This window comes from Mauremys mutica, chromosome 9 (genome assembly GCF_020497125.1).
Source record: "Mauremys mutica isolate MM-2020 ecotype Southern chromosome 9, ASM2049712v1, whole genome shotgun sequence".
NCBI lineage: Eukaryota > Metazoa > Chordata > Testudines > Geoemydidae > Mauremys > Mauremys mutica.
This window is the reverse complement of record NC_059080.1, coordinates 45,084,180-45,108,283: the sequence shown is the minus strand read 5'-3', so window position 1 is coordinate 45,108,283 and position 24,104 is coordinate 45,084,180. Positions and strand designations below refer to the sequence as shown.

Here is a 24,104-nt window from a genome sequence, read left to right as displayed (position 1 = left end):
ATCCTCGAAGGATGGATGAAGCATGAAAGGACATATGAATCTTTAGTGCATCTGGCACGTAAATATCTTGTGACACCAGCTACAACAGTGCCATGCGAATGCCTGTTGTCATTTTCAGTTGATGTTGTAAACAAGAAGCAGGCAGCATTATCTCCTGCAAATTGTAACCAAACTTGTTTGAGCAATTGGCTGAACAAGAAGTAGGACTAAGTAGCCTTGTAGGCTCTAAAACTTTGCATTGTTTTATTTTTGAATGCAGTTATTTTTTGTACATAATTCTACATTTGTATGTTCAACTTTCATGATAGAGATTGCACTACAATACTTGTGTTAGGTGAATTGAAAAATACAATTTCTTTTGTTTCTTACAGTGCAAATATTTGTAATAAAAAATAAATATAAAGTGAGCACTGTATACTTTGTATTCCATGTTGTAATTGAAATCAATATATTTGAAAATGTAGAAAACATCCAAAATATTTAAATAAATGGTATTCTATTTTTTTTTAATCACTTGACAGCCCTAGTCCTTTTGTATTGTTTTATGGGCTGAAATGAGGGCATGAAATGATGAAAGATATGCTGCAACTTCCTCTGAAATACGATATTTATCCTTTAATGGAGGGTTAAATAAACAACTCCAATACTGTTCCACTGTAAAGCCATCCAGCACTTCTCTTAGAACACAGTTACCCATATTTGTGTTCCTCAATCATAGCACCCGTACGTGGATAGTTTTAGGAGAGTGGAAACCAGAAACAAAACCTTTCAACTCTGTCACAGACTCAAATCCCACCCAAGTCAATAATGAACTGAATGAAGTCTTAGCTGTGTGTTGAGTGTCTGGTCTATGTGATCTGGAAGCTATGTCCTAGGGAACAGGGGTCCATGTCAAAATTTGTTGTCACAATTGGCACTTCTTGCCAAGGCTGCCAAGAAAGTTAAGAACTAACTGAGCTATGGAGATTTCTCTTCTCCTCTCCTGGAGATGGTTGCTGATCATCAGAATTGAAGCACGTTATTGGCTCAATGGGGGAAAGCTTTCACAGCTGCTGCCTGTGCTGTACGTATTTGTAGATAAACAGGGGATCTCAGCTGCTGGAGCTGCCAAATGACACCTTTCCTATATTCCCCCTGTGTATCATTTAATCACATGGGGAAGTACAGCTAGTTTGGCTTTCCCTTAATTTTATAGAATAAGCCTGATTCCTGCATGCTTAATTACTTTCTCGTAAACTGGCCAATCTTTTAGGCTAAGTTTAAATTCAAATGTATACATTTTTTTAACACACTTAACTCAAAACCAGCTGAATTTTTAAAACCTCCCATGTGCTGGTTCTGTGCTCAGTATTGTGTGCTCATGCAATAATTTATGGTATTCTGTATTAATATAAAAAACTGCAGTTTTTCTCCTATAGACTTAGTTGCACATCTGTAGCACGTTGTATGGAGAGGTATGTTAACAGCCTTGTGCATAGCCCTGTTCCTTACTGTATTTCCTATCTGATGTAGCACCTTCCCAGTGTGCAGGGATGCCAGTGAAAGAATGTATTGTGTTAGAGCTGTGCAGGGGGGTGGGTTCAAAGTGTCACCACTCTAGCACAAGGAAATCCAGCCAGAGTGTTGATTTCATTGTGTGTTCTCATTTAATACGGGAAGGTGTGCAGGTACCCATGTGTGTGATATAACAATGCTAAATGGATTTGCCGTATGTGCCATGGGGGATGACAAATAAAATTGTATTCACAGCTGCAGTGCTGTAAAATATGGCTCATATATGGAACTTGAATTGTTAGAGTTCAAGCAGGTAGAAGCTCCGTAACACATGCATTAATTAATTAAGTTATGTGAGCCACCTTGGAGGGGAAGAGGTATTTTACAGATGAGTGGATCAGTGGTAAAGCTGGGAAGAAACTCCATCTCCTTAATAGAGATGGGGAAATAGCACTAAATTAGAGAGAGACAAAAGCTCTTTCTTTGGGATATCAGGAGCACACTTGGAACCTAGCGAACAACAAGGATGGGAGTCTCTTTACTACCCTAGTCCCACCTCAGATGCTTCCGCCTACTGCATTGTTTTCAGGACAGTTCTCCTTGAACCTCACCCAAACCATTTCTGCCCTGCACAGTGACGACTTTGCTGATTTCCCTTTCCCTGCAGTTTTTCACAAAGTATGGTCCTGATTACGTGCTGGAGATCACACCGAGCTGCAGGCCAGACCGCAACGAGCCACACAAAGTCCAAGAAATCCTCAGCATCATCAAAGGTGAGCTTCCCTCACCTCCTGCCACCTTACTGTTCTGAGAGACAGACCACTAGCTGTTGCGAAATCCAAAAATAATACATTGAGGAGAATATTTTTCTTAGTATCTTTATGGCTCTGGCTAGGAAGCTGAACTCCATGTGCTTGACAAGTCATAATATACAATGACATCCATCTTCTGCCCAGTGTTGGATGTGGTAACGGGTTGGTTGTGAAGTGCAAATGTTTCTATAGGCGTGACCGCTGCACTGTGGTCTGTGGCCTGTGGAATTCTAGAAAAGGTAGTCCACAGCTGTCGTCTTCAGTACGAAAGGGCAGCCTGCAGAAACCCCAGGGCCTGGTGCTTGTTTATTTTTCATTGTTTTAACCTGTCTGTGGCTGCTGTACAGACACTAAAGCAAGCACACAGAATTAGTTAACAACAGAGCTCACGTGTCTGCTAAAGCTAAAACTCTGAGCACCAGCCAAGAGAAATGTGTTTATCCCATGCCCCAAAGGTCAACAGATCTGGGTTCTGCTGGACCAACAGGGGACTCTTAACTCCCCACTCTTGCGCACACACCTCTCAAGATGCCCAATTCTGGGGACATTTACTGAGCACACTTCAGCAGTTCAGAACTGTCCAGTGGCGTGTGCCCGGCCCCTGAGCTCCTGGCCCGGGAGGCTAGCTCTTGGCCCCTCCTGCGCAGCCTCAGCTCGCCCCACCGCTGGTGCAATACTCTGGGCGGCGGGGCTGCGAGTTCCTGGGACAGCACAGCTGCAGAGCCGGGGCCTGACCCGGTGCTCTGTGCTGCGCGGTGCGTGGCTGTCTCCAGCTGGGCAGCCAGTAGCCACAGGTGCTCCAGGCAGCACAATAAGGAGGCAGGGAGCAGGGGTGTTGGAGAGAGGTCAGGGGAGTTTGGGGTGGTGGTCAGGGAGCGGGGCGGTCAGAGGGCAGGGAACGGGGGGTTGAATGGGAGCAGGGGTCCCGGGGGGGGAGGAGCGGGCAGTCAGGAAGGAGAGGGTGGGTTGGATGGGGCGGCGGGGGGCAGTTGGGGGATGGGTTCCAGGGGCAGTCAGGGGACAGGGAGAAGGGGTGGCTGGATGGGGCAGGAGTCCCTGGGGGGCAGTCAGGAATCAGACGAGGGGTTGGATGGGGCAGCAGGGGGCAGTCAGGGGTGGGTGTTCCGGGATGGTCAGGGAACCGGGGGGTGGGGGGGTTGATGGGGCAGGGGTCCAGGGGGGGGGGCGAGAAGCGGGGGTTGGGGGTGGATAGGGGGCAGGGGCTGGGCCATGCCTGGCTGTTTGGGGAGGCACAGTCTCCATACAATTTCCGAAACCCGATGCGGCCCTCAGGCCAAAAACTTTGCCCGTCCCTGCTCTAAAATGTACCCTTCTGCCATGCTGGATACACCACAGGACCATGTGCTGCAGGGAAACTGAAACTGAGCAGTTTTGTTTTACTGAATGAACCATAAGTGGTTTGCAGAAAGATCACCAAAAGCAGTACTGGGGAACAGTGAATTTGACCTTAGTATTCAGTTTTAACAATCTTGTGTAGAGGTAGAAACACTGTAGAAAAGATTTGTGTCACATCAGTGTCCATTTAAAACTCCTGGTATCAGCTGGATCAGTTAAAATACAAATCAGAAGGTGTGTGCTGGACTGCACAACACAAATGCCTATTAACAAACCTATGAGAAAACAGTGGGTGTTTGATTAGTGCCGATGCTGTTTTGTAAGAAAGGGACTCCTGAAAAGTATAACATTTTATGTTCTCTTGTGAACACACACAGTGCTACAAGTCATTCATGCTAGGGAGATAAATGAGGCTCCGTACAGAAATACATGGTAGCTCACAGGAGTTGAGGACTACATATGATGTAAACTCGGGGAGCAGATTATTTTGCATCATGTATTCTGTTCAATAATGTACTCTTCCCCCCATAAATTTGATTAGAGTCTAACTTTAGGAATGTCTTGGCATTCTGGAGTGCTGTACAAACTTGTGGTTTATGATTACCACCTTGGATTTACAATCACCTCTAAACAGTTGTGGGGAAGGAAGGAAGAAAGAACTTCTGCCTCTGTATTGTACATGATAAATCATTCAAAATGTATGCAAAAGGCATGGGGCCTTTGTGGAAGATCCAGATGGACATTCTTAATAGGAACCATGTGCCCAGAGCTCCATTTGCCAAACTGAATTCAGATCCCTGTCTCTCATGCACTCTAAATTAAAGCCTGCTTTTACTGAAATCACACCAGAGAAAGGACTGCTGCTTCTAGCATGAACTGTAAATTGGTGGTTTATACTTCAGTGTATATGTTTAGAATAATTTTTTCAGTTAAAAGAAGGTTGAAAAATAAAGATGATGGAGTAGAATGGGGCCATGTGGTATGATCATATTGTTAACTGGATTGTAAGAGCGTTTGGGGGATGGATTCTAGTCACCTAGCTGTAATCATCTTCCAAACACACACAGGCATCTCTGCTAGCAGAAGGGAGCCCCTGAGGAGGACAGATGGAGGGCAAGCTAGTTATACTGCAAACAGAAAAATTGTGTATACATGCGGCCTGTGTCTATCTAGTCACAGGGTTTTCTATACCGCCTGTTACCCTAGGAAGAAAGGGGAGAAGTCTCTTAGCTCACTACCTACTTGTCCAGGGTTAGTACAGACCTGGAGGCTTAGCAGCAGTTAAGAATGGAAGGCAGATGGATGGGAGGGAGGTGCTTTGGGGTTCAGCTATTTCCTTAGGATGTTTTCTCTTCCCAGCCTGAGCTCAGTTTGAGTCAGCTGCTCTCCTGGTGCTGATCTCTTGAAGGTGCTGGAACATCCTTGTGGTGGTGCCGGTTGCATGTTAAAAAACCAAATGTCCAGCTGAACATTGTTGGTATATTGCTGGCAGCAGAGCCCAGGGTGTCTTGGCATCTTTCCAAGTGGTTCCATGTAATACTGAAGAGGAGGGTAGGTAGGACATATCCCTGAAGGTGCTCTTGGGGATGTGGAGCTCATCCATTAGAGCGGTGTCTGTTCTGTGTCCCAGTCTAACGCCTGGGTGCAAAGAGTCCCAGATGACCACCAGTGTCGCCTGTTTTCGGATCTTGGTCGTAGCTACTTTCTCAATGAGCTGGCCTAGGAAAGGAAAGTCAAAGAAAGGAAGATAGTTGGGAAGATTTTATGCATCAACTATTGGGTTTATTTTGGTTATGTTGACTTGTGTTTTCAGAGTGGGCTATAGCAAGTTCACTTCCAAGAGAAAGGGAGTCACTGATGATCACTTTTTTAGTAGTTTGTGTCAGTTGTTTTATACTGGCTCTCATCATCCAGGAGGGGCTGAAGGAAGAGAACTGTTCACTAAACCTGAGGTGCTCTTTGGCCTTGACTAAACCTACACCTGAGCTGATGATTTAAAGAGAGGGTGGAGTCAAACAGAGATAGACCGGGAGAGACAGAGAGAACCTTACAAAGGGACACAGAGGAAATGGGAAATAAAATATGATATCCTGGGAAAACAATGAGTGACTGCATGGTGGGGGGGCAGATCCAAAGCACAGATATTCCATGGGAGGGAGATGCAGGGCATGGGAAAGCAGCAGTAACTAGGCAAATTAGTGGAAAACAATTGAGACAGAGCTTGGAATGCAATATAGCAGTAAAAAAGCCAAAGCTTTGCTGGGCTGCATACATAAGGTTGCCTCACTGAGCAGAAATCTAGTAACCCATCAGTATAGGGCCCTACTTAGAACAACCTATGGTAGGGCATAAGCTGCCGGGCACCTTCCTCTCAGAAAAATGGGATAGGAGCTAGAGAGTTTGGTTATGAGGAAGCATTACAAGAAACAAATATGTATAGCAAAGCGACAGCCAGTCAGTGGTAGAAATGTGCAGGTGCATGAAGGATGGAAAGCAGCAGGGAGAGGAGTTATATAAGATGGTGCAGGAGCTTAACTGGGAGCAACAGGGTGAAAACCAGGAAGAGGAAGTGGTGAGATCTACCACTGGCTAGGGAATTTTCTCCATCCTTTGGGTCACTTAGAATGAGACTGACCAACGCCCTGGAGAACACGTTGTAGGGAGCGATCCTGCCCTGGCTAGCAGCTGAGGACAGAATGACTTCATACATACGCCTCCCCTCAGGCCTGCTGTTCTTGCAGGGGAACTTCCTCCTCATCTAGCTTGATGGCAGAAATCTGAGTTGCCATATTGGAGCCCTGTGCTCAGCAGCAGCACTGCAGCATGTGTCCCCACAACACATGTTGCACAGCCAGTGTGCTTAGGTTTTGGGAGCAGAAGGAAGAGATGGGGCTGCTACACTGATCCTTGTGAGCAGATTGGTGAGACAGCACTGGCTCGATGTTCTAGCCCATCTGTAAAGTGGGAATTAGTATTTTCTCACCTCTGTAAAGCCCTTGAGACCTGCGACCGAACACACCATGTAATCCTAAGTACTCGTCTTCCAATGGACTCTGCATGTTTCCACCCTCGGGATATGCCAGTGGTGCAGTGTGGACCAGTGGAACCTTCTCAAAATGGTGCCCGTCAGAGCGCTCCTCTGTTCCAGACTGTTCTGAGGGTAAAGCTATAAAAGGTGATGCTGTGTTCTGCCTACCTCAGTTCCCTCCAGCCACAGTAGCAGACAGACCAGGAGCCTCACCAGAGCTCTGTGTCCCAGATTTGTCAGAACAGATGATTCCCAGTACCACTTTAACTAGCTTTTACACTGATGGATCAGTTCTGCAATTTCAGCCTCATGCCTTGGAACCCAGATGCACATCAAGGGGCAATGTGGAGGGCAAAAGCCTTTTTTAAGACTTATATTCCTGAGGAAACAAGGCTTTGGGTTCCAGAGGTGTTGCCAATGAAGCACTTGAAGTCACCTTGGATTCATTGGTCCCTCCCAGGTCCATGATTACCATAGTCGCTTAGGTTCAGCACCTGGATCCACAGTCGGATCAGAAAGCCCTTCACACAACATGGAACACATTGTCCTCAGGGCAGAAAGATACTGGAAAGAAACCACAGATGGTTGGGCCAATTTCTCTTCTTTTGTTTTCCTCTCTGGGGAAACTTACTAAACCCACTCCCTGGCAGGTGCAGGCTTCCCCAGATATACAGGAACCCCTCCCTAGAGCATGTACCGACTCCCCTGGGGGAAATACCTCACCTGGCTCAATCCTTCCTTTATCAGGGCTGGTACTGCCTCTCATACAGCCACCTCAGATCCACAGTCTGAGGCTAGATCAGGCTCTACCTTCCCCTTTGTGTCCTGAGTATTTGCACTGTAAAAATGATAAAAGAAATAGTATTTTTCAAGTAACCTCATACAAGTACCATAGTGGAATCTCTTTATCGTGAAAGTGCAACTTATAAATGTAGATTTTTTTAAATACAGTTCTACATTTGTAAGTTCAACTTTCATGAGAAAGAGATTGCAATACAGTACTTGTATTACGTGAAAAATACTATTTCTTTTATTTTTACAGTGCAAATATTTATTATAATAAATATAAAGTGAGCACTGTACACTTTGTATTCTGTGTTGTAATTAAAATCAATATATTGAAAATGTGGAAAACATCAAAAAATATTTACCAGTATATAAATAGTATTCTATTATTGTTTAACAGCGCGATTAATCCCAATTCATTTTTTTAATTACTTTACAGCCCAGATTTAGTCATGATGCAGTACAGAGACTTTTGAAGGGACTGATGAATGTCTATGCTGCAGTCAAAGAACCCACCCAACATGGGACCTCAGTCTTGGTACTTAGCTCATGGAGGCTCTGTTTGAGCTTTGGAACAATGTTCCCTGTTTCACTTTTCAGTTGACAGGTTTCCTTGTGACCATGGCATCTGCTAGAAGAACAAGTGAGCTAAAGGCTCTGACAGCTGCCCCATCTTTTATAGCCCTCCACAAACAAAGTGGTTCTTCATCCACACCATCAGTTCCTCTCTGAGGTGGTGACAGAATTTCACTTAACCAGTCCATTAACTTGCCGGTATATTTTCCCTAGACCTCACTCAGGGGATGCAAAGTTACATGCTTTAGATAGCAGGAGAGCCTCAGCTTTCTAGCTGGACAGGTCTGAGCAGTTCATAAATCACCCACACTGTGCAGCTCCTCTGGGGAAAGAATAGAAATCAGTCGCATCAGAGTGCCTGTGTATGTGGGTGAGGCTTTGTGTGGAGGAATGGTGCAGCAGATCTCTGTTCCTGTCCCAATGGGGCTTGGATCACACTGCACAAGGGCCAAGGCAGTGTCCGTGGCCTACCTTAGACCTGCCCCAACTTTAGAGATCTATAGCGCTGCCACCTGCAGCTTGTGATACGCCCTTACGAAACCCTGTTCCCTTGATCTGGCAGCCAGATTAGAGGCTCAGTATGACAGTCAGTGTGTAACTAGCATGCAGTCCAGAGGCAGGAGTGCTGTGGATCTGACATTGCAGAAGTCCTGGGAATGTGTAACGGCCCCTTGAAGAAGAACTGAAGGTTACTCAGCTGTAACCGGAGTTCCTTGAGATGGACTTTGCATGTTCACACTCCCCACCTGCTGCCTTCTCTTCCTTGGAGTCCGGTTTGGATCAAGGAAGGGGGCCAGAGTATAGCATCCCCTTTTATAGTCTTGCCCTAACAGGATTCAGGAGCACTGAGAGAAGCGGGTGGGAGGGCTTTAGTGGGCACTGCTGCTAGAAGGTTCTGCCAGTTGAAGCTGCGCCATTGGTACATCCCAAGCATGAGAATGTGCAGAGCCCATCTCTGACTCCGGTGATAGGTGGGTAATATTCATTGCTGCAAGCGCCTGTTGTTTGGGAATCAGCTGTTTTCCTCCAGGTGCCATAGTGCCCTGGGAACTGCACTTACTGGATGTGATGTCAGTCTTGTTTATCACTGGAAGAGGCTTCAGCACTGGGAGCGCAAGGCCAGCTTTAAAGGAAATGGAATTTCAGTTCATGAACTTGAGGGAGACCAGAGGCTTAAAGATTCATATATTCCAGGTCCTGAAGGGACCATTTGTGATCATATAGTCCGACCCTGGGTGTTCCTGTCCTCCCTGCCTGTCTATCTCTCAGTAGCCAGACAGTGGGAAGAGACCCCTGCATGCTGGAGGGGGCAACCTCTCTGCTTTGGTGAGGCTGCAATTTGAGTCAGTGCTGAAGAGAATCATAGAATCATAGAATCTCAGGGTTGGAAGGGACCTCAGGAGGTCATCTAGTCCAACCCCCTGCTCAAAGCAGGACCAAACCCAACTAAATCATCCCAGCCAGGGCTTTGTCAAGCCTGACCTTAAAAACCTCTAAGGAAGGAGATTCCACTACCTCCCTAGGTAACCCATTCCAGTGCTTCACCACCCTACTAGTGAAAAAGTTTTTCCTAATATCCAACCTAAACCTCCCCCTCTGCAACTTGAGACCATTACTGCTTGTTCTGTCATCTTCTACCACTGAGAACAGTCTAGATCCATCCTCTTTGGAACCCCCTTTCAGGTAGTTGAAAGCAGCTATCAAATCCCCCCTCATTCTTCTCTTCTGCAGACTAAACAATCCTAGTTCCCTCAGCCTCTCCTCATAAGAAGACTCAGCTGAATGGAGAAGTGCAGTAGTGCAAATTAATTCCTCCAATCCCTACCTCAGATCATAGAATCATAGAAGATTAGGGTTGGAAGAGACCTCAGGAGGTCATCTAGTCCAACCCCCTGCTCAAAGCAGGACCAACCTCAACTAAATCATCCCAGCCAGGGTTTTGTCAAGCTGGGCCTTAAAAACCTCTGAGGATGGAGATTCCACCACCTCCCTAGGTAACCCATTCCAGTGCTTCACCACCCTCTAGTGAAATAGTGTTTCCTAATATGCAACGCAGACTACTTCTTCGAAAGATGTCCCTGTGGGTGCTCCACTCTAGGTGTCGGTGCGCCCCTGCGCCTTTGATCGGAGATTTCTGCAGCAGTACTCGTACCGGCCACGCATGCTCAGAGCCTGCCCCCCCGCTCTGAGTATACCCAGTGATGAGCTGCCAAATTGTTAACAACGGGTTCCCTCCTCCCTCCAAATTTTTAACAACGGGTTCCCTCCCCCCCCCCCGGGGGGGGGTCGTGCCCCATCCAACCCCTCATGTTCCTTGACACACACACACTCCGAGACCCCTGACCCATCCCCCCCTTCCCTGTCCCCTGACTGCCCCTTGCCGCCCCACCCAACCCCTCCTCTCATTCTCAATGGCCCCCCAGAACCCCTACCCCATACAACTACCCCTTCTCTCTGTCCCTGAGTGCCCCCACCACCTCATTCAACTCTGCTCTTTCCTGACTGCTCCCCGGGACCCTTGCCCCCATTCATTCAGCCTGTTCCCTGCCCTCTGACCGCCCTGACCCCTATCCACCCCCCACAACCCACCCCCTCCCTGCCCCCACACTGCCTGGGGCCGGACCGGGTCCACTCCCCCAGGACCAGGACCACGACCGCGGGGGGGGGGCAACTCCCAGAGCCGTTTGGCCGCCGCTGCGGGACCCGACTCCCCCGGCCAGCACGGGGGCTGAGCCACCGCCGCGGGACCCGACTCCCCGGGCCAGCACCGGTGGGGGGTGGCCGAGCCGCCGCCACGGGACCCGACTTCCCGGGCCGGCACCTGGGGACCGATTCCCCGGGCCGGCACCTGGGGACGCCGCCGCGGGACCCGACTCCCCGGGCCGGCACCTGGGGACCGATTCCCCGGGCCGGCACCGGGGGACGCCGCCGCGGGACTCGACGCCCAGGGCCGGCACCGGGGGGGACCCGAGCTGCCCGGCCGCCGCCGCGGGACCCGAATCCCCGGGCCGGCATGGGGGGGGGGGCCGAGCCACCGCTGCGGGACCCGACGCCCCGGGCCGGCACGGGGGGGACCCGAGCCGCCCGGCTGCCGCCGCGGGACCCGACTCCCCAGACCGGCACCGGGGGACCCGAGCCGCTCGGCCGCCGCTGCGGGACCGACTCCCCTGGCCGGCACCGCGGGACCCGACTCTCAGCCGCTTCAGACATGCCTGGCTCCACAGGCTTTAAGCACTGCTCCTCCTGTAAGGATGCTATCCCTCTCTCGGATGGACATTCACAGTGCATAAAATGTTTGGGGGAGACCCACATTCCCCAAAAATGTACTCACTGCACTTAACTAAGCTCCAGAGCGAGAAAAGACAGGGAGCTAAAACTTAAACTTATTCTACTTCAAAAATCCTTAGGGTCCACCTCAGACCCTGGCGCAGACTCTGCCTCCGCTCACCGACACAGCTCTCCCACTTCTAAAAAGCAGAAGAAAACAGCAAAACGAGGGCACCTTCTGTCAAATTCAAAAGAAGCCCTTAGACACAAACCTTCTCCGGTCAGATCCATGGTCTCCTTACCGGTGCTCCCCCGCCTGAGCACTTTCGACGAGCCGGGCTCCTCCGGCACCGCATTAAACCCGACTGTGCTTTCGGCGGCAGCGCAAAGCCCCGGTGCCAAGGCGACAGGCTTTCAGTTGCCTGCCTCGATTATGGCACCCATCGGCACTGCGACAAACGCGGTGCCGACATATCAGGTTCCCTCACAGCAATTCTATCAGCCTTCACCTTCAGCTGCCTCAGCGCTGCCGTTTACCCAGTCAAGTGACCTCTTAGAGTCACCTATGCTGCAATCGCCCTTCCTTAAAGACTGCTTCTCCCTTATGAATGATTCAGGGTCTGAACAGCCTTCCTCCAGTGAAGAGGAGTCTGAACTACAGGGTGATGTTTCAATGCAATCAGAATTCCATCCTCGGACTCCTGTCACCCGCGGGCACAGGAAAATTGTCTCAGACTGTCCTCGAGACCCTGCCTCCTGGTGTGTTAACCCCTGGATGGCACCGCCTATGCCTTGTCCACAACCATGGCAGTATTGGGCCCCATGGGCATCTTTCCCTCGGCAGCACACCCACTATTCCAATTCGACGAGACGCGAACGTCCAAATGATATGACTCACTTGGCGGCACCCTCCCATTCTCAGGATCAATTAACTCCTGCTCCTGACCCAGTACCAACTGAAGTACCAACTGAAGTAATGCCTGAAGAAGCTTTACTTCCCTCCCCTCTAATGTCCTCAGATGATTTTTTGAAATTCCAGGATCTCTTTAAAAGGGTTGCCAGTGAGCTTAGAATCAATCTACAGGAAGTACCAGACCAACAACATGAGTTAACGGACATCCTGCAACCCTCTTCTTCATCCAGACTGGCATTACCAATCAATGCAGCCCTTCTGGAACCCGCTAAGTCCATCTGGCAGGCTCCAGCCACAAGCCAGCCTACCTGCAAACAAGCGGACCGTAAATACTTCATTCCCTCTAAGGGCTCTGAATTCCTTTTCTCACATCCTGCGCCAAACTCACTGGTAGTGGACGCAGCCAATCAAAGGAACAAACAACAGTATTTCCGCCATACCCCAGCCAACAAGGAAAGCAAACGCTTAGACCTGCTGGGTCGCAAAGTGTATGCCTCTTCAACCTTACAATTTCGAATTGCTAATTATACCGCAGTTCTGGCAAAGTACGACCATAGAAACTATAAGAAGTTCATGGACTTTATTGAACACATTCCAGACCAGAAGAAACAACAGTTTACAGCTTTAGTTTCCGAGGGCCAAATCATATCACACAAGGCTCTTCAAGCAGCTCTGGATGCAGCCAATACCGCAGCAAGATCCACCGCTACGGCGGTGGTCATGCGCCGAGGTTCGTGGCTCTTCTCTTCCCTTTTTCCTCGCGAGGTTCAGAGTACCATAGAGGATCTCCCTTTTGATGGTGCTAAACTCTTTGCTTCCACCACGAATGAGGTGCTTCACTCAATGAAGGAGTCAAGGGCAACTCTTCGGTCCTTAGGAATCCAAACCCCTATGACCAGAAGGCGACAGTACAGATATCGACCTTACCACCGTCCACGCTACCGCCCATATACTCAGCATTTCACAAGATCTCAGGATCAACAACTGCAACACCAACGCTAGAGATCCAGATATCAGCGGCGTCGCCCCAATTCTTCCGGGATGCTCCAACTTCCTCCAACTAATAAGCAGATTTGAACCTTTGGTCGAGGGTCTCATAAACATCGTCCCAACTTCAGCGTATGCACCACCTACAACTATCTTTGGACACCGCCTACGGCCATTTTTGCACCAATGGCAGAATATTACCACTGACAAGTGGGTTCTAGAGGTCATCACAACTGGGTATTCTATCCCCTTCCTCTCCTTACCTCCCACCCACCCACCCTCCCTGTCCCTCTTCAGGGACCCCTCTCACGAGCTACACCTCCAGCAAGAAGTACAACATCTCCTTCATCTGGGGGCTATCGAACTCGTGCCCGAATGCCACAAGGGGAAAGGGTTCTACTCCCATTTTTTAACAGAAAAGAAAACTGGAGGATGGCGACCGATCCTCGACCTCAGGCGGCTCAACAAATTTATCAAAAAGCAAAAGTTCAAGATGGTTACTCTCACCACCATAATTCCAGCCCTGGAGCAGGGCGATTGGTTTTCAGCCCTTGACCTACAAGATGCCTATTTTCACGTCACTATCCACCCGGCCCACAGACGTTTCCTTCGTTTTACCCTCGGCTCAACGCATTTCCAATACAGAGTTCTATCCTTCGGGCTTTCCACTGCCCCCTGAGTTTTCTCCAAGCTCCTAGCGGTAGTCACTGCCTACCTCAGGAAAAAAGGGGTCATAATATTCCCTTACCTCGACGATTGCCTTCTCAAGGCCTCCACATTCGACGAAGCCCTCCGCTTCACACAACTCACCATCGATTGCTTCCAATCTCTGGGCCTGCAAATAAACAGAAGCAAATCCATATTAAGTTCTACCCAGCACCTGGAGTTTATAGGAGCGAGCCTCGACTCCACAACCGGGCTGGCATCTCTCCCACCCGACCGATTCAATACCATAAAACTGCTGGCTACGAGACTTCGCAACAGCCCCCGGGTCACCGCCCGAGACTGCCTCCAACTACTAGGGCACATGGCCTTGTGCACCTTCGTGGTCCAGAATGCACGTCTCTACATGAGGTGCTTCCAAGCTTGGCTGGCCACGTGCACTCATTAAACAAACACCTGGCCATACCCTACCGAGTCAAAGACTCTCTCCTATGGTAGACAGTCCCCTACAACCTCTGCTCTGGAGTCCCCTTCCTCCAGACCTCCCCAACTCTGATAATGGCGACCGATGCGTCTCTCACTGGCTGGGGGGCCCACATCTCTCACCAAACAGTCCACGGGCTATAGTCTCCTTCCGAGACCTCCCTGCACATAAATGTTCTAGGTCTTCGAGCTATACGGAATGCCTGCCGCCACTTCCTGCCACTAATCAAGAATCAGCATGTACGCATAATGACAGACAACATTGCCTGCATGTTCTACGTAAACAGACAAGGAGGGGCTCGCTCCCACTCTCTTTGCTCAGAGACCATAAAACTCTGGAATTGGTGCCTTGCGAACCACATCCGCATATCAGCTGCTTATCTCCCAGGGGTGATGAACACCACTGCCAATAAGTTAAGCAGACGTTTCCCTTCGGAGCACGAATGGGAGATAGATGAGGGAATCATTTACAACATATTTCGCACTTGGGGTCACCCAACCATAGATCTCTTTGCAACCGCGAAAAACACGAAATGCCTCAATTTTTGCTCCAGGGCGGGACTGGGCAAACACTCCCTCGGAGACGCATTCATGATCCCATGGCACCGGGACTTATTTTATGCATTTTCCCCAATACCATTGCTCAACAGGGTCCTCATAAAGATACGAACGGACCTTGCCAGGGTGATCTTGATCGCACCTTCATGGCCGAGACAACCGTGGTTCCCTTTCCTTGCTAGAATGTCAATTCGACCACCGATCTCACTGCCTCTCATCCCGAACCTTTTATCACAGCAACACGGCCGGCTTCTTCACCCGAATCTCTCCATGCTTCATCTCAAAGCCTGGTACCTGCATGGTTCTCCCAACGAGAACTAGACTGTTCTGACCAAGTTCAGAGGGTGCTTCCACACAGCAGAATACAATCCACCCATACCACCTATCTCCGAAAGTGGAAGTGATTCACAGAATGGTGTTCAACTAAACAACTGTCTCCTACCTCGGCACCTCTTCCCTGCATACTCGACTACCTATTGGACATTAAGCAATCCGGCCTTTCCTTCAGCTCCATCAGAGTCCACTTAGCTGCCATCACAACCTTTCATGATACAGTTGACAATACCTCGGTCTTTGCTCATCCCATCACCAAGCGTTTCCTTAAGGGACTCCAAACCTTATATCCAGACATTAAGCCACCTACTCCTCCATGGGATCTTCACCTAGTATTGTCCTCTCTAACTCATCAACCCTTTGAGCCCTTAGCCACCTGCTCCCTATTGCACCTCTCGATGAAAACAGCCTTTTTGGTGGTGATTACCTTCGCCAGACGGGCAGGAGAGATAGCAGCCCTTATGGCAGATCCACCATATACGCTCTTCTTCAAGGACAAAGTTACCCTATTCCTACACCCGAAATTCCTTCCAAAAGTTCACGCTTCATTTCACATCAATTAACCAATACATCTACTAACTTTCTTTCCGAAACCACATGCAAACTCCTTCGAAGCCACAATACACACACTTGATGTGCGCAGGGCCTTATCCTTCTATTTGGACAGAACCAAACCCTTCACAAACTCTCCTAGACTCTTTGTCTCCATCGCGGAGCGTTCCAAAGGCATGCCTATCTCTACCCAGAGACTTTCAAACTGGATCTCCGATTGCATATGACTCTATCAGATAAAAAACGTTACACCTCCAGCATTGATCAGAACACAATCCACTAGATCTGTATCTACCTCTGTAGCCTTCTTACGTAAAGTACCATTGATTGACATTTGTAGAGTAGCCACTTGGTCCTCCGAGCACATATTTGTCAAACACTACGCCCTTACTCAGGGCCCTCTCTCTGACACTCGATTAGGCAGGGCAGTATTATCTACTGCATTCCTACCAGATCCGAAGTCCCAATCTCCTTGAGATACACTGCTTCGAAGTCACCTAGAGTGGAGCACCCACAGGGACATCTCTCGAAGAAGAAGAGGAGGTTACTCACCTTGTGCAGTAACTGACGTTCTTCGAGATGAGTGCCCCTGTGGGCGCTCCACTACCCACCCTCCTCCCCTCTACTTCGGAGTTGGGATAGCCTCCGTTGTAGAGAAGGAACTGAGGGAACCGGCCGTGCATGCTCACTAGAGGTATACTCAGAGCGGGGGGGCAGGCTCTGAGCATGCGTGGCCGGTACGAGTACTGCTGCAGAAATCTCTGATCAAAGGCACAGGGGCGCACCGACACCTAGAGTGGAGCACCCACAGGGACACTCATCTCGAAGAACATCAGTTACTGCACAAGGTGAGTAACCTCCTCTTCCCCCACTGCACCTTGAGACCATTGCTTCTTGTTCTGTCATCTGCCACCTCTGAGAACAGCCTAGCTCCAACCTCTTTGGAACCCCCTTTCAGGTAGTTGAAGGCTGTTATCAAATTCCCCATCATTCTTCTCTTCTGCAGACAAAATAAGCCCAGTTCCCTCAGCCTCTCCTCGTAAGTCATTTGCCCCAGCCCCCTGATCATTTTCATTGCCCTCTGCTGGACTCTATCCAGTTTGTCCACATCTTTTCTGTAGTGGGGGTGGGGGGCAAAACTGGACATAATATTCCAGAGGTGGCCTCACCAGTGCCAAATAGAGGGGATTAATCACTTCCCTTGATCTGCTGGCAATGCTCCTACTAATGCAGCTCAATAAGCCATTAGCCTTCTTGGCAACAAGGGCACATGCTGACTCATATCCAGCTTCTCGTCCACTGTAATCCCCAAGTCCTTTTCTGCAGAACTGCTGCTTAGCCAGCCGGTCTCCAACCTGTAGCAGTGCATGGGAGTCTTCCGTCCTAAGTGCAGGACTCTGCACTTGTCCTTGTTGAACCTCATCAGATTTCTTTTGGCCCAATCCTCCAATTTGTCTAGGTCATTGAGGACCCTATCCTTACCCTCCAGCGTATCTACCTCTCCCCCCAGCTTAGTGTCATCTGTGAACTTGCTGAGGGTGCAATCCATCCCATCATCCAGATCGTTAATAAAGATGTTGAACAAAACCAGCCCCAGGACTGACCCTTGGGGCACTCCACTTGATACTGGCTGCCAACTAGACATCAAGCAGTTGATCACTACCTGTTGAGCCCAACAATCTAGCCAGCTTTCTATCCACCTTATAGTCCATTCATCCAATCCATACTTTTTTAACTTGCTGGCAAGAATACTGTGGGAAACCAGTGTAAATCAGTGGGAATCTGATTAACACCCTGGCTTTATACAGGGGGCCAGCCCCCTCATGAAGAGATCCTGCACCCTGACTTCTGTCAACAAAAATGTGCATCCTCTCCTCTGCTCTTAAGCAATGACCTCACCCTAAGGTGTGGCTGACTAGCCCTCACACCTAGCCAGACACTGGCTGTTGCTAATTTTGCTGGTCCTGCTGCAGCCTGTGTAACATCACTGTAACCGCCTCTTCCTGTGCACCCTTGCTTGTGCACTTTAGGTGCCAAGAACTGGTTCGCAACAGCTGAGAGCTGTGTTGGTAATTTGCTAGGAACCTGAGAACCTCACTTAATTTGCATGAAATGTTGCCACTTGCACCCATGCTCAGTCCATGTTGAGTACTAATGTGCAAACTGCAGAGAGTACAGCTCCTGCCATGTTATTTTCCATCATGACCCAACTGCAGCTCTATGTGGAGCATTGTATGCTGGGAGCCTGTAGTTCTGTATTAAAGGTGAAGGCAGTTATGTGTCACATTATAGAATCCTTTAAATGACCCGTGAGACAGGCTTCAGCCACCCCAGTTTAAATTATATTTTGATTAAGAGCGGGGATGTGAACAGTCTTGAGGGGCACAGTGTTCCCAGCGTAGAGTAGGATGTATATAAACATGCACTCCTCTCCCTGCAGTTCCAAGCCGGAATCGCCTAAGGGTTCATTTCTTTAAATGAAGTTAGACTGTCAAGTCTGTTGAAACGTATGCAGTTCAGCTGGCCGTTGTGTAAGAATGCAGCATGTGCTCGCCAGTTGGCACCAGTCTTGCCAAGTGTTTAGAGGCTGTCTGGCCGAAACAAATAAAATGAAAGCATCACTGATTAAATGTGCCTGAAATGCTTAATTGGCTGCCTGAAGAACAGAAAATAAAACAAACTGCTTTCCATGGTGCCAAAAAAGCAGAACAATGGAGAATAACAAAGGCCTGGGACAGTGAGCCATCAAACGCTGGGGCATGCAGGGCAGCAGCCCAGATCGAAGTGTCCTGTTCTGCAGTAAGGTGTGTTTTCTTTCTGCCCTCTCCTTTCTTTAGAGCTTTAATTTCATTATTTAGTAAATATAAATCAATTGGTGAACAAGCCAACCAAACGATCCAGAGCCAAGATGTGTGTCTGCCTGAGAGAGGGCTTCAGCCCAGTGTTTACACACCACTTGCAGTCATCTCAGCTCCTCTTCTGGGGTGCATGTATCTGGTCAGCGCTCAGCTCATTCTGTTCAGTGCCCTGGACCATCAAGAGCAGGCAAGTCCCTCCCTGTGCAGTGCTCTGCCCTCCTTTAATAGTGGCTGAGCCTGGACCAGCCTGGGTTAGTCTCTTAACTCAGGCAGGAGAGGCTCATGCTTTAAGATCCCAAGGTGCCAGGTTCAGTCACACGGCCAATACCCCACTCAGGAGCATGGTGGTATGCTGCCTAGTGCACATGTGGCTCCGGCAGAGCAGAAAGCTACTGGGATTAGCTTCTCAAATGCTGTCCTCCCCTCCATACCAGCAGGCATGTATTGGGTCACAATCCAGAACTGGGAGGAGGAGAGGAAAGAGACCTCTGTCCTCCCAGCAGCTAGGGAGAGACCCAAATGAAGTGACATTGTTAAGCTGCTGTGGTGTGATGCACCATCAGCATGCGGTGACGTAGCGAGATGATGATAATTTCACGAGTCTCCATCTGTGAAAAGCAGAGGGTCCCACTGGCTTTGTTTAGGGCAGCGATGACCATGGGCCAGCAATTCTGAAACACAGTCAAGTCTGTTCTTAATTTTAGTCTTTGCTTTGCTGACTGCTCAGTTGTTCTGGCTGCTGTCGGCTTTTCCAGCCAAGTCTGTGCTGGTCATAACAGACCCTAACTACTGTGCAAAGCAATAAATTTACACAGTGGTGCATCCATTCCTCGGGCATGCAATAAAAGCCTTTATGATCTGTTTGGGATGTAAAGCAGTGAGTCTACAGAGAAATTGGTAGTGTTAAAATTGGGGGAGGGAATCCCAGCGCAGGCTTGTGTGCCGTCTTTATCAGTTTGTAGTTGTTGCATATTTGAAAGTAACTGAGCTAGAGTTGCCAAATTGTTTGCCAAGAGTCCTGGGAAGCCCCAGGCACTTCTTCCTGTATGAGACCTAAAGAATAAAAGCTGTAGATCGGCCCAGATCCTCAGCGCCATTGATGCCGATTTACATCTGCTGAGGATCTCACTTAGAGCTTCACTTGTGTGTAGATAGAGAATTGCCATTCACCTTTCTGGCACTGCAGCTGCTTTGAGGAGATCCAAGGGCTTACAGGGGTTTTTGCTCATCAAAGGGAGACGAGATTAGTCTTCTGTTTCCCACGATGGCTCAGTGGTTATGGCACTAGCCTAAGACTCTGGAGACCTGCTCCACCCCAAACTGCCTGTATGATCTTAGGCACATCACTATGGGTTGGTCTGTGCTACAAAGCTAGGTCAGCTTAACTACATCACTCAGGACTGTGGAAAATGTTGTGTCCTGTGTTATTTAATGAAGCTAAGCCCTTGGGTAGACACCACTACCATCTCTCAGAGAGGTGGAGTTACAACAGTAATGGGAGACCCCTTCTATTGCTGCAGTAAGTGTCTACACTACAGCAGCGCAACTGCAGCCCTACTTCTGTATGACTAGCGTTTCTGCGTGGATGTACCCTTGGCTTCTCTGGGCCTCGGTTCCCCATCTGTACTACCTCTTCCCTGCCTCCCAAGAGTGGTGGGGATGATTATGGATGGTGTTCCCATCACAAAAGCCACTGTTACAACTGGGGCCTCAGCATGGAGGAGTAGGACTGAATAACCAGTGGAGTCTGTCACCCATTGGGAAGATTTCTCAGGGTCAGGGACCAGGTGAGTCCACAGGGCAGTGGGAGGGAAGCTTGCCCTGTATATGTTGTCGTGTCACTAGAGAGGGTATCCATTTGTATGTAGGGCTGTCAGGTCAGTAATCGATTCGCTTATCAGTCCATACGTGGACTTGGGCCTCCTGACTTTCACAATTTAAGCCCACGTGTATTTTACCATCTTATGGCCTGATCCCTTCACCCACTGAAGCCTAGAAAATGGAGAAACTCCCTTAGATTTCAGTGGGAGCAGACCACTGATCTTGGCTGGGAAAATTGAGGGTTCTCACACTGCGCTCATCACTGGAGTACCTGAGTACCTGCTAGTCATTCAATAAGCAGCGGCTAACGTCTGTCATGTCCGCTCCCAGGAGGAGAAGTGTGCAGTACAGTGCTTGGGTCTGCAGGTTTGTATAATTCTGTACATGCTGCCACCTGTTTATATTAGAGAAGACAGGCCAAAGAAATGTGTCTGGCCCTTTGAGCGGATGGAGGGGAGGTTTGTGATGGTCCTTAGTTCCTGGGGGAATTTGTTCCACAGACTCAGGTTGGCCCCTGAGGAAGCTCTCTCCTGCGCAGACGGTAGAGAGATCCAGCATGCCAGAGGAGCAAAGTTGTTGACAATAGTCTCATCTGTTCGATCCAGATTGTGGAACGCCTTGAAGATAAGGACCAAGGCCTGGAACTTGAGTCAGTATTCTGTGGGAAGTCAGAGTTGTGCGACAGGCAGGCAGCAACACACTGCTCCTGGTGGGAGGACTGGACCTTTGAGCCTTGCTGACAGGAGATGGGGACCTGGCTGAGGATTTCAGCAATAGTCATGCTAGCATGTTGCAGAGGGATGATGGTCAAGCCTCAGAAAAAGAAGTCAGAGAATCACCAGCATCACTTACTGCAGCACCTTGGTGTCCTATCACGGCCTCACATTTGCATGCCAGCCAGTCCTAATGCTGAGTAGTGGGCAGATCTACTACGGTTACAGCTCTTGTCAGCAGGGCTGCATGTTTAGGGGTTATGTGAACATAAGAACAGCCATACTGGGTCAGACCAATGGTCCAGTGTCCTGTCTCCAACAGTGGCTGGTGCTAGGAGCTTCAGAGGGAATGAACAGAACAGGGCAGTCATCAAGGGATCCATCCCCTTTCATCTACTCCCAGCTTCTGGCAAACAGAGGCTAGCGACACCCAGAGCATGGGGTTATGTTCCTGCCCAACCTGGCTAATAGCCATTGGTGGCCCTATCCTCCAGGGACTTACCTAATTCTTTTTTGAGTCCAGTTAGAGTTTTGGCCTTCACGGTGTCTCCAGTAACAAATTCCTCAGAGTGACACTGCGTTGTGTGAAGAAGCATTTCCTGTTGTTTGTATTAGACCTGCTGCCTGTTAATCTCATTGGGTGAGCCCTGGTTCTTATGTTATGTGAGGAGGTAAATAACACTTCACTTTCTCCACACCAGCCATGTGGTTCAAACCCAGGCATTTAATCGACATGCCCCTTAAAACCCGGGTCTTGAAGACCTTTTTCTAACCCTAGCTTAAAGCTGTTAAAATTCCAACAGAAGAGTGATCAGAGAACTAAAATTCAAAGCTTGTTGTGATCCAACATGATTCCAGTTAATAATCAGATCCTGCGTCCCTTACCCAGACAGAATCATTATTGACTTCCAGGGAGGGTTGTCAGAGAAAGGAGGCCAGGCAGTGCCTCCAGCCCTATAGGACATCCTGAGCAAGCAAAGACCTAAAGAAATTAAGGGTTCATGGCTGATACATCTGAACTAATTATTAGTCTCCAGTCTGAATGCTTAATGAAAATGGTTTGTTCCCCTTAGCAGCCCCTTAAAGCTGGGTTTGAGAGAGAGCTGTGGAACCCTGCACAACCCCCCTCAATGAGAACAAGATGTTGTCTGGCGTGGTGGGAATTCAATCTGCTTTGAGAGCTAGTGTGTCTGTATCACTTACTGATTTGTCAGCTCTGCCAGTGACAGGGGAGGGACATGTCATAAGCAGCGCTCTAATCTCCCAGAGGTCAGCCCTGCTGGATTTCACATCAATGCTTTTCCAACACACTTTTCGAAAATCCCTTCTTCCTGGGGTTTTTAAGGAGAAGAACAAGCCCCAATCAGAATACAGCAGCATTGAAGACAAAGCAAAGGGCTCTATTAGGGTGACCAGACAGCAAGTGTGAAAAATTGGGAGAGGGGGTGGGGGTAATAGTAGCCTATATAAGAAAAAGACCCAAAAATCAGGACTGTCCCTATAAAATCGGGACATCTGGTCACCCTAGGCCCTGTATGCAGCCAAAAAAATACCTTGGTCTGCCTCCCTGTGAGACTGAAGCTAGTCTGAATGTAAATGTTGTTTTCTCTCTCCCTTTGTTTACAGGGAATCTGAAGCATGTGGTTTAGCTGAAAAGGAAAGCTCATGTTTCCACAACAGTGGAGCGTTTCCTGTGCCAAAGACAGTGTGTTTATGTGAGCAGCTTGCGGACTTCATGGCTGCAGGGGAAATTTGGAAGAAATTATTTTTTTTTTGACGTTTCCAAGCAGCAGTGAGTGGCCCCAGTGCTGGGGGGTAGGGGAGCTCCCAACTTCCACCCCCTTGTTCCAACAGATTCCGGCTTATTTTTTACAAAACTGCTTTTATTCTTGCAGATGATTTTTCTAATTATTTTTTTTAAGGGAGGTGGTGGGTGAGGGCCGCTCTGAGCCACAGACTCTCCACAGTCTGGCACCTGTGCCACTTGTACTGGGCCGCCCTCCTGGTGGGACCACAGGCTGTAGGTGTAGACGCTGTGACATGAACTCCAGAGGGGATACATTGAGCGATAGGCACAGGGCCTGTAATCCTGGCTGCAGCCTTATCTGGGGAGGGAGCCACAAACGTGTTTTTAAACAAATAAAAGAATTGAAATATTTCTGCGGTGTCCCGTGTCCTTGCAAGCTGCCTATCACCCTGCGCAGTATCAGCTCCCTGTGCCCCTGGACTCCCCCTTTGTCTGTAGCCATCTGTTGTCCTATACATGCGTTGTAAGATCTGTGGGGCAGGGACTGTCTTTTTTGCTTTGGGTCTGTTCAGCACCTAACAGAGTGGGGTCCTGGTGCATGACTGGGGCTCCCAGGCAGCCTAACCGGGGCACTGCTAGCTCTCAGTGACCCAGGCTACCCCGTGTGGAATTGGGCCCAGCATCTGCTCTCCGTCGCTGGGGAAAGGGCTTGATTGGTCTGTAGTTGCCGGAGGAAGAAAGTGGCTTACTGGAGCTCGTTATCCAGACTTCTGCGCTCTGCTGAGGGAGCCGGACACCACAGTTAACCCTTTGTTCCAGGGGTTTGGCCTCCGGAGGTTGGCTTCACCTGCTAGGAGCCACCTTCTCTAGGAGCACTTGCACTGACAGGAGTACGGCTAAGTGCAGGCTGAGCACCCAGTGCTTTTGTCAGTAGATGTGGTTTTGACCCATAGTGATGTCAGTGCAGCCCTCTGGCTCCTGATGAGCTGCCAACATGGCCCTCTTTGGTGCTCTGTTCACAGCTAGTGCCTTGTCACCACAGCCTAAACCTCCTGCAGCCAGGAAACCAACAGGCAGCTTGCACTCAGACCCTGGCTGGGGGCCAAGATACAAGCTAAGCTGCCAGTGAGCCCCAGGAGGCCGTTTATTTCTGTTGC

General features: G+C 49.2%; 1 protein-coding gene across 4 annotated transcripts in view; it reads left to right on the top strand.

The window, feature by feature from the left end:
* HDAC8 (histone deacetylase 8) overlaps window positions 1-23,358 on the top strand; it is a 119,053-nt gene extending 95,695 nt beyond the window's left edge. For 3 of the 4 annotated variants that reach the window (XM_045030405.1, XM_045030402.1, XR_006582220.1), the window contains 2 exons: window positions 2,162-2,267; window positions 22,827-23,358. In XM_045030405.1, coding sequence (XP_044886340.1) covers window positions 2,162-2,267; window positions 22,827-22,849 — 129 coding nt within the window. In that variant the 3' untranslated portion in view covers window positions 22,850-23,358. Of the gene's footprint in view, window positions 1-2,161; window positions 2,268-22,826 lie in introns of those variants that run through there. The other variant, XM_045030406.1, reaches the window with a different exon arrangement.
* The last annotated feature ends 746 nt before the right edge of the window (window positions 23,359-24,104 follow it).